Source organism: Coturnix japonica, chromosome 3, assembly GCF_054131305.1.
Source record: "Coturnix japonica strain WE chromosome 3, WE-NBRP24, whole genome shotgun sequence".
NCBI classification, from domain to species: domain Eukaryota; kingdom Metazoa; phylum Chordata; class Aves; order Galliformes; family Phasianidae; genus Coturnix; species Coturnix japonica.
In genome coordinates this window covers 11,243,086-11,253,685 of record NC_140665.1, presented here as the reverse complement: position 1 = coordinate 11,253,685, position 10,600 = coordinate 11,243,086, and the positions used below count along the sequence as shown (strand labels likewise).

Genomic DNA, 10,600 nt, shown 5'->3' with positions numbered 1-10,600 from the left:
GGGATGGGGCATCCACAGCTTCTCCGGACAGTCTGTGCCATTGCCTCACCATCCTGTGAGCAAACAGTTTCTAACACCTAACCCAAACCTCTCTTCTTTCTGTTTAAATCCATTCTCCCTTCTCTCATGACTATCTACCTGCATAAAAAGTTGGTTCCCCTCCTGCTTGTGAGCTCCTTTCAAGTACTGAACCTCATTGGGTTTCTTTGGCCCCCTATTCAGGCCTGTCTAGTCAATCGGGACTTCCCTGTGCTTTTTGTTACTCTTTGGATCTGCCCTTGATCATACACATGGTTTATTGCTACCATGGATACAAGATGGGTAATAGTATGCTGAAATAACTATATAGCAGTATTTCCAAGAATAACTGCAATAACAATGGACTAAAACTGTACATATATTCCTTTATTCTGACTATATGAAAACTCACCCTAAAACAAAATGTTTAGAACATGGAATTGAACATCCAGGACTTTGGAAGATGGGACAATGTGTTAGATGTAAACCCAGATTGGTGATGGTTTTCTCCTTGAATGACCCCAGGCATCATTTGGAGATGTTCAGACTTTATGCTTGAACACTCTGGTTTGAATATACTGACTATGCTGTTGTTTCCTTGCTAAATGAAAAAGAGAAGTACTCAATTTGTTGCATTTTTTCCTGTTCTCATAACATGATGATGAGATACCGTCTTACTGCAGTTTGTTGATTTATAAAATGCATGGAATTCCTCCTATTTAGGAGGTGTTTGTTTCTTTTCTATGAAGGTAATTTTGGTCAGGTCATTTTGCCTCATCCTATAGGTTGCACCCCTCAAGCCTGTGGGCCTTGGTTATCTTACCAGGGCACTTCACAGATCAGATTGCTTAAGTCCATTTCCCCCTATTAGAGCTCACTCTGACCCCAGCCCTGGAACGTTACATTTGAGAAATGCTTAGATCAAAGCTCTCCATCTGCAATTGTGGTTTGGCCTTTAAATTTGTTTATGTACCTGCTGTGCAAAACAGAGGCACTTCAGATATTTCCTTGCTAAACAAAGGCAGGCATTTAAATGGAGCAAAATGTTTTATGACTCCAGACACGGTCACTCCACATCCTGTTTGACTCTTTTTTCTGCAGAGATTAATGTTGGGATCTTAAATATCACTAATGCCTTGCAGACAATCCATTAACATCAGTGTCTCCTAATTGGCCAGCCATACCATTATTTATAAAATAGGGAGCCCCTCCTAATAGTACAGCTACCATTCCCTTGATTTCACGAGTAGATCATCCTCTATATTACCAGCCATGGAGCATTTTATGCTGCAACATATATTTTTATTGTTAACCAAGCTGTGTGTGTGAGCTACATGCAAAAAATAGATGAAAATTACTATCACACGTACTGCGATGTATGAGCTGATCTGGTTAGACATGAAACGCAGACAGAAAACTACCTCACCTCTCAAGCTAATTTTAGTCTCTCCCTGCCTTCTCAGTAGCTGCGTGTGTATAAAATCGCTTGCAGTCTGACAGCGTTCCAGTAACCCACACCATGCAGGCAGCACGATATACTTATTAACCAGCTGCTTGCATGGCATGGGTTAACTGAGCCTGTGGGATTGTGCTTACCTAAACAAAACCACTGCAGTGAGGGGAAAAAACAATGAATGGGTGGAGATGATCAGCCCATGCATTCGAGCTAGTGCAGTCCAGGCAGCAATGACAGCCTGAAGGTTGCAGCAGCATCGGGATCTGCATTCCAAGTGTACAGATCGTACAGTCTGGAGAGATTTTACGTGGAGCTGCTCTTTATTTGCTGAGCCATGGCCAGCAACCAGGCCAGCATGCAGGATGATCAGAGCAGGCACTGCAAGTTCTTATCCTGTATGTTCTACCAGGCTGTGAGAGATCACAAGCCTGTGTGGATGCTGGAAGACATGAGAACTATGGAGTATTTTTACTGGGAGGAGAATGCCAGCCTAAGAACGTACTCACCTTCAGAAGCCCTTCTCTACGCAGTAGTGCATAACCACCTGCCTTATGCTCAGTATCTGCTGTCTCATTTTCCAGAGGAGGCTCTCAAGGTACCCGGAGAACACTTCTGCTATTGTCCATCCTCTGCTCCTCACTTGGCCATGGCGGTCACATACGACAGGAGAGATATCTTGGGGCTGATCATCAAAATTGCGCACAAGCTCCCCAGCTTAAACTCGTACATCAACAGGACTGGTTGCTTTCATCTGGAAGATGGGAAAACCCCCTTGCACCTCGCCTGTGAACTGCTGAGGTCAGAGACAGTCCTCATCCTCCTCGGCAACGGAGCTTCTCCCAGGATAGAGGACAGTAAAGGGCTTACCCCCCTGGATGTCATCCTGGAACAGATGTGGGACTCCAAAGTCAACATGGCAACAAAGAAGCTCTGCCTTGACTACCTCTTGCTCTTCATGCCCAACCCACAATTTAAGATGCAGAAAGTTCTACAGGATCATCCGGAACACTGGACAGCTTTGCTGGGGGAAGAGAAATTCAACAGCCTGGTGGGGAACACGCCTGCTTCTTTATATCTGCAAGCTATGCAAACTATTCTCCAGACTCTGCCTCCATCCCACTTTCCTAAAAGCATCCAGGAACTACCTATACCTCAGGCACTAAAGCCCTTACCATCCTATGGCAAAAAGCAATCGACAAAAAATGTGGTAAATGTTTTTCCTTGACTTTACTCGCTGGGTCTTGGATTTTTAAAGGCAACTTAGGAGACACGGGCAGCCACCACTCTGTGTATTTGATTGTGATTTTAATACTTATCCTACTAGGCTATGCTGGGAAATCCAATATTTTGTGACAAGATTTTAAATGTTGAGGTGTTTGTTTTTTTTCTAATTGATTGCAGGCACGGCACTTTTAAAGGCAGAAGCCTTCCTTGTTTTCTGTTTCGTTATGCATGTGAAGAGTTAAATGTAGCTGAGGCTGCATTATGTTTGGGTTTTTTTAGCTCTCAGATGGTACCAATGCATCTGAATTCCCAACATAACTGTATCCTGTGTAATGTACCTGAGTAAAAAGAAACAACTTACACAGTAGGATTTTCCAAGGGTGTAACTGTGGAACTGTGTTCTACCAGAGCTAGGAAAAATACCACCTTGTATGAACAGGGTTGAAATATCAGGTTTCCTTTCTAAAAATGAGTCAGAATCTAGTAATAACCAAAAAGTCCAAGGCTGATACTACAGAGATGTAGAGGCAGTGCTACAGAGTACATGATTTTAAGGAGTTACTTAGCACTGGGTCGTGGTGCGGAGTGTGTATATTTAGATAAGACCACCTAGTGTATATTTCTATGTGGAAACTGTGACAGACAGAGGAAATAATGGAAAGCATCTTATCTCACTCAGAAGTGAAGGGGTTAAAGGCAGCTCCAGCCCAGCCGCCTCCACAGAGGTGTGTAATGGGGAGGGTAATATTTTCCTTGCTGTCCAGTAGAAAACTACAAATAAGAGCAAGGCCACTGGCAGCCCCATCCTTCATGAGCGACATTATCGTTGACGTGTGTTTTAGGGATGAATGTGTCTCCAAAAGAGATGAAGCTCATTAACTCTATTTACAAGTGGATCTCAGAGTGACTCATGTTTGCCATTTACCCTAAGCTGGGGTATAACATTGTGCAGTAGAAGTCGCCACTTGTTGTGTTTTTGCCGCTCAGGTCCAGCCAGAAGGCCTGCTCCTGGGACAGAAGGTCCTAAGAATTCCCCAGGAACTGCAGGCAGGCTGTGTTTGCAGCTTTCCAAGAGTAGCTCTCTGCAGGGCTGGGGATGCACTGCCCAGGCAGAGTCCTGTCTGTTCCAGGTGCTGGCCTTGCCCTCCTGGCTATGCTCAGCATCAGCAGAGCAGCGGCAGAATCCCAACTCCTTCATGGGGAGCATCTCTTATTTTGGACCAAACATCTTTTTCCCTTTGTAAGTGCAACCCTCTGCTCTAATGAAGCAGCGTTACACATTTCCCCGGATCTGTTCTGAACAGCAGTGGATAAATGGCTGATCTCTTTAAATAAATTTGGTGCAAAATGCCACGTGACACAAACCCCATTTTGAAAGGCTCTGGCTATGAAAGGATGTGCAACAGACGCGTGCATTCAAATCTTGCTGCACAGAGAAGATCCTTCCACACATTATCCGTTTGTGCCAGGACCGCTGTATCAGAGCTACACCCTTCTGTATCAGCTCACAGAGTACTTCTGCATGGTTTCCCTCTGTTCAGTGCACCCCACTGTGTGTCAGGCTACTGATGATGCTGCAGGGCCAGGGGGAGATTTCTTGCAGGGCTGGACAAGAGCCATCTGGGAGATACTTTGGGAGACACTGGGACGTTCCCCTCAGACACCCCTCCCCAGGTGCTGGGAAGCAGTGCTGTGCCAGTGCCTGCTGTGCTGTGCTGTGCTGTGCTAGGTGACGATGCAGACTTGCTGGCGAGACAAAGAAAATGCCAGCCCAGCCCTAAGAGTAGTGAGCAGGCCAGAAAAGGGTTAACTCTTCCCTTACAATCCCACCTCCCCCATGGTGTCCTCCCAGCCCTGCCTGCTCTCCTTGTCTGAGTCTACTCTGCCTTGTGCAAGGGGGAGGGCATGAATGGTGGCAGAGGATTTCAGCATAAATCTTGGACAGGTTTTTTTGCAGAGAGGCCCGGGGCGCACACTAGCATGTGGAGGCTGTCACAGCTTCACAAAGCAAAGCAGAACCAAGGGCAGATTTGCATAATAAACAGTGGCTGAGCCACTTCTGCCCTGGCAGCCCCCAGAAAGGCAGCGCTGGGGGCAGAAGACAGAGCAGACACTCTCTGCCTGAGGCTGCTGAGAGCAACTGTGCAGTGCTCCTCACCCCAGAGGAGTGAGATTGGGATTGGGCATGTCCCCATGCAGTACCTCATCTCAGCAGGCGAGAGGCCGTGTAGGCTGGAGATGGATATTATTAGAATAGTAATTAGGCTCCGGGAGCAGAGTTGCCGGCAAAGGAGAGAAGGTAAATCATCAATCACCGGCTTGATTCTATGAGAGCTGTGTTGCTAAGAATTTCAGTAAGGACAGGAAGGAGAGGAAGGTTGTTCGTCTTACAAGTCAAATGATGCAGGTGGGAATTCTTGGTGTTACTGACACTGGCACTTTCTAAATAAGGCAAAGGGCAATTCAGTGGGAGCATGAGCATCTAAAATGGTGCAAGAATTACTTGTTGACTGTAATAGCCAGGGATCATCACAAAGGTCAGAGTTCAGACATTTTGGCTCTCTGGTGGCTTTGTGGCACACAGAATGCTTTGTGAGCATGCACGAGGTTACCCTCTATCCATTAGCCAAGACGGAGGATAAGAGCATATCTGTGTCTGTTATCACAGCCTAGAAGAAGGCTGCTGGCTGTTTGTTGGGCAGCACATAAAAGCTCGGATGTTCTCAGGCTAGCAACAGGCAGCTGTCCACACTGGAAAGATCACACCAGAGCCCTGTCATTTCTGTCCTCCTGATCATTTTAACAAGAGCTCAAGCACTCACTGGGCCTCAGCCTTCACCTACCTTCTGACCTTGAAGTACAGTTCCACTGGGCAAGAGTTGAGGGCCATTAGAGTTCTGCTGCTTCTGCTACAGAATGACTTCTTCCATCACCTGTAGTGCCAAGAGTGCAGAGTGGGGTGTCCTTCTGCAGGATTTATCTTGCAGTGAGCTGCCTGTTAGTTGGATATCCCATTTATCTCCCTACCTGTACAGTGACATTACATCTGATACAGCCAAATCTACCTCAGTCCTGTCTGCGTTGATTTTATTCTCTCCGAGCCAGGTTATTAGCAAAAATAAATCCTATATCTTTTCCACTATTCCTGCAACTGATGGTCAGAAGTCGTCAAAAATCCCAGTATTTGCATGACAAATATGTCAGTGACTTTCTTAATCAGAAAAGGTGCTACGTAGCGATGTTTACATTTTCCATATAAACATACCAAGTAAGGGTGGCTAAGGCCATTAATTCAGAGCTTGGCAAAAAGAGAAAAGAACACAGTCTGTGTTCACCTTTGGGTTACAGGCTGGCTCTGCAGGTTACATTCTTAAATCTCAGTCTTTAAAGGTAGCAGTGTAAAGATCTGATGTGATATGTGTGTGTGTTTTCCTTCCGTATCAATGAGTATCATTTCAGTTTGCTCCATGGGTCTTTGGCTGTGGATGTGTGTGTGTGTACATGCACACACGTGTGTCTGTGTCTGCCCTCTTCTGGTACAGCTCCCAACTGACACACAATACTTAAGACTTATCATGTACTCAACGGTGGCAATGCCTTAAGAAAGCAGCCTTCTGATGTTTTGTGTCCTAAGCATGGTGCTGCTAACAGGTAAGGATATTTCTGCTCTGGCAAAGAGGCAGCAGCTGTGCTTTTGAAACAGATGTTTCATCACTAAGCACCAAGCATGAGGGCTTCTGCATGCCAACAGTCATCCAGCGAAGGGTCTGTGATGTTGGACATGTCTTATTGAATTGCTTTTTAAAATAAAATATATTAAACGTGTATCTCCATCTTTTTCTTTGGGCTGACAGCAGAATTTGGCCACCTATGACTTCTTAATCGTATGCTTCTGTCTGTTTCTGCAGCACCATTAGCAGGGAGGACAGGCCAGAATCTGACCTCAGTTGCATCTCTTTACACCCGACTTTTTAAGTCAATTGCACCACTGCTGATGTTTGCTGGTATAAAAGAAAACAGAATCTGTGCACGTGTTCTTCAAGACTCCATTAACTCTGACTTCAGCTTACAAACAAAAGTGATACTTAATCCCCGAAAGCATTTTTTAACATTTTTCATACTTTGAATGTATACAGATACAGACATTCTCTAACACTGATGGGCACTTTCCTCTTCCCTGTTCCCTTGGCTTTCGTTGGCTTTAGCATGACAGGGACTGACGCTGTTGTTTACTGATTACAACTGAATGTTCCATGCCCGAGTACAAATGAATGTTCATGATACAAATCAACTTTCTTACAAAGCCATACTTTTGTAATTTTGGTTTCTCTTTTTTTTTTAGGGAAAAAAAAATCTTCCATATAATTGTATATACGTTACTCACCGCATGATTAAAGAGAAACAGACTGCAATGTGTGCTGGGAATAATATATACATATTTATATATATATATACCCCAAAATAACAGCTGTGACAATTATTTAATTTGATTGTATTACTGTAATAAACTTGCAGTATAAACTTGATGTGTCTTTTATTAGACAGCTGGTCAAAAGTACCACCAGCTGCTTTTGCTTTGGTTCATTTTGGTGTTTGGTGACTCCAGTGTGACTGCTGAGCCAGGACCTCCAAAAATGGGAGCAGAAGAACATAACATTTTCCAAGCCCGCAATATCGAGCTGAGCTGACAGAGGATGGCCCAAGTGATGAAGTGAGCCTGTATTCCACAGACCTGCTGCAAGGGGGAGCTGAAGATCCCTTGATCTTGTATTCATAGTGGGAGATCTAACTACTCCACCGTCAAGAATGTGGTCCCCAGAGATGTAAGCTTTCTGGCTTATTGATTTCAGCCTTCCCTGCCTTTGAGAATGGAAAGCTGATTCAGCATCTCTTGTCCCCTGGCAACTCTGCCAAGGCTGACCACCAGGACAGTAGTGAGTGGCTCTGGCAGCTGACAGAGAGCTGGGCTGATAGATCCATTGGAGACAGACTCATCTGGCTATCAGTCTTTTTACAGCTGCAGTTAGTTGTAGCCCACACAGCAGCAAGCAGTAAGACAGGAATTCAAAAAGAGATAAATACAAAGTGTACATTCCCTTGTTCTGGGGAAGCATTTTCAGCATCACACAATGCAATGACTGAAGTCCTGCCCACACCTCAGTTAACCTCCCTGGGTGAGTTACCCGAAGGCTTGATGCATCCCATACAAGCCAGCAGCTGTCTGTCCTTCTGGGAACATATGCTGCATTTTGTTATACCACAACACTCATAGAATAATAGGGACAACTGCATGCAGCCTGCAAGGGATCCAGCTCCCAAGCCACCCACAGTTGTCTCTAGCACTTGGGAAACTGCACAGAAAAGAAGCCAGGTTTCTCCCGGGGTGTCTCCAAAAGGCTGCTTGTGTCATAAAATCAATGGTAGCTTTCCAGACTAAGTTCCAGTTCCAGCCCTCATAAAGTGTATTCATATTCTGCTCTAGAGAAGTTTATTGCTCGTGGGGAAGCTGTGGCTGAATCTCATGAATACACGCAGAGAGAAGGTACCTATGTTCCATACACTGGCTATGCCCACGCACACGATCAGATGGGCAGATTCTCATGCAGAGCTGTGAGAAGGTGATATGGTTATTCTGGAATTGTCAGACTGACAAAAGAGGAAAAAAGGAGAAAAAAGGTGTGAGAGAGGCAGTAGAGCAAGATTCCTAGAGCTGGGTTTCTGGTCACAGTGTCAGATATCAGTCTCAAACCCAGGCCAATACAAGCCCTTTCCATCCACATTCTGCCCGGTATAGAGGTCAGATGGTCTGTGTCTCAAATGGAGAGTTGTCTTTATGAAGACACTCTTAGATCTTGTTCTTGTTTACCTGCTCCTTACCCCTGCCCTTCACTGAGCAAGATGTGTCATAATGCTGTCACACCAGGGCAGAGATAGGGGTAGGGCCACTTTTTTACCTCCCCAAGAGGTGAAGCGCCACTTGGGATAGAATGGAAGCCAATGGAGCAGATCAATACCTCACCACAATATTATACTAGTCTTGCTGGTCTTTCCACTGAAGATTTGACAACTTAGATTTTAAGTTTAAAAAACACAGCAGTACATACAAAGACCTGAAATCCTTATTCTAGATAGATCTGTCTGTGGCACTGGGACAAACAAAAGTTGGACAGCCTGTCCTACTTCATATCAAAACTGTCCGGATGAAGAACATTATCATATCTTTTTAGGCCCCTCTTATTAGTGTTTAGATTTAGAAGGTGCCTCCCATCATGGCATGAGCCTCCACTGCCCCATTATCCCTCAATGGACATAATGCAAAAACCTCTTTCCCTGCTTGTTGGCTGCCAAAGCTGCAGCACAGTTAGTAAAATCACCGCCATCCTTACATCTATGGAAGCGCTACTGATGATTATGGCTATTTTATTTATTTATTCTTCCATCCATTCATTCATTTGGTGCTGCACACCAAGCAAAATCAAAGCTGGACAAGATGGCGTCGGAGCGGCCACAAGATGGCGTCGTTGCCTTTCGGCGGGGACGCGCGGCCATGTTGGCACTCGCCGCAGCCGCTCTGCCTCGCGGCCCCGTACAGCATGACTGTCACATAAAGAAAAAGTACTGCTGAGGAAGCTGATAGCCATCAGGAGCAAGGAAAGGTATTGCCGAAGACGCATTTATTTGTGTTTCTGGCACATTTGATTAAATCTCAAATGGTTCCCTAGGCAGTGGCAGCAAGCCTTACTGCTTGATAGCTAACAAAAATCAGTATAGCTTTCTGGAGCTACAGCCATCTGATCTGAGGGTCTAAACCCTTTATCTTTGCTTCTGTCTGCCACCAACCTAATCAGCAGACCTCCCAAACCAATAACAAATAAGTTAAAAATCAACTTTATATGCAAAGCTTAGAATAAAACATCTGTATACATCTTGGAAGTCTTCACAACCTCCTGTTTTATTAGTATCTCTAAAATAACTTTTCTTTCCTGCCTAATTCAGCCAGAAGCACTCAGATAATCCTCATAGGACTGTTATGTGTATTTCCAATTAAGCAATTTATAAGCACTGGCTGCAAAGAGCTTTTTGTTCTTAAGAAAATTATTTCTTCATTAAGAACAAAACAAGTCTTTTTTTAACCCTGCTTTATCTGAAAGCCCTTGTGCCCCCTTCACATATGGTTTAAGTACTGAGCTATGTAGGAGGAGATTAATCATCTTGTATCCCAACAAGCAGGCAAGACATGGCAGCTGGGTCAGCCTCACAGGGAATAGGCTTTTCTGTGTTTGTTTTCAGAGAGAAGTCAGGCAGACAGACACTTACTTTCAAGCTACTGCCTTTGCCAGAGGCAACCCACACAATTGTGAACCCTTCTGGAGTCTGAGTCATGTAGAACTGCCATAGATAAAATGAAGACAGGCAAGAGGGAAAAAAAAAAAATCTCATTGACATCCAGCTAATGAGTAGAATTTCCAAATTGCCTCCTGTTTTACAGGCCGTGTACCTTAATTAGATGAATCACAGAGGATAGAAAACACAGGCCAAAGAGCTCATAAGAGTCCACTTCATTCTTTTACACTAGCAGCATTATCTACCTCCCCATGAGGAAAGAATGTCCCTCCATCTTCTCAGACAACAAAGTCTTCTGGCCAGAGGCATGAGCTAGTGTAGAAAAGAAGAGCAGAAATGATGCATGATTGACTTGAGCTATCTGCACATGCACTTTGTTCCTATTCCTCGCCTGAAGTCTTTACCATGAACATCACTTTCTGTAAAGACACATAACAGCCTGCTTTCTGGTTGAGGTCAGGTCTGTGACAACGACATGAGTGGCACTGAGCAGCAGCAAAGAGAACTAAGCTCAAAGATGGCCACCTGCATGTAGTAGGAATCGACTCACCAGAAATC

At 44.7% G+C, this 10,600-nt stretch overlaps 1 protein-coding gene across 1 annotated transcript; it reads left to right on the top strand.

The window, feature by feature from the left end:
- Positions 1-1,503: 1,503 nt before the first annotated feature.
- Positions 1,504-7,219, top strand: LOC107310887 (ankyrin repeat domain-containing protein 9-like). The gene is made up of 2 exons (XM_015856958.3): positions 1,504-2,681; positions 6,607-7,219. The coding sequence occupies exons 1-2, from the start codon at positions 1,809-1,811 to the stop codon at positions 6,613-6,615; spliced, it is 882 nt and encodes a 293-aa protein (XP_015712444.2). The 5' UTR covers positions 1,504-1,808; the 3' UTR covers positions 6,616-7,219.
- The last annotated feature ends 3,381 nt before the right edge of the window (positions 7,220-10,600 follow it).

Coding starts and splice junctions, on each gene's coding strand:
- LOC107310887 (XM_015856958.3), top strand. CDS start 1,809: ATGGCCAGCAACCAGGCCAGCATGCAGGATGATCAGAGCAGGCACTGC.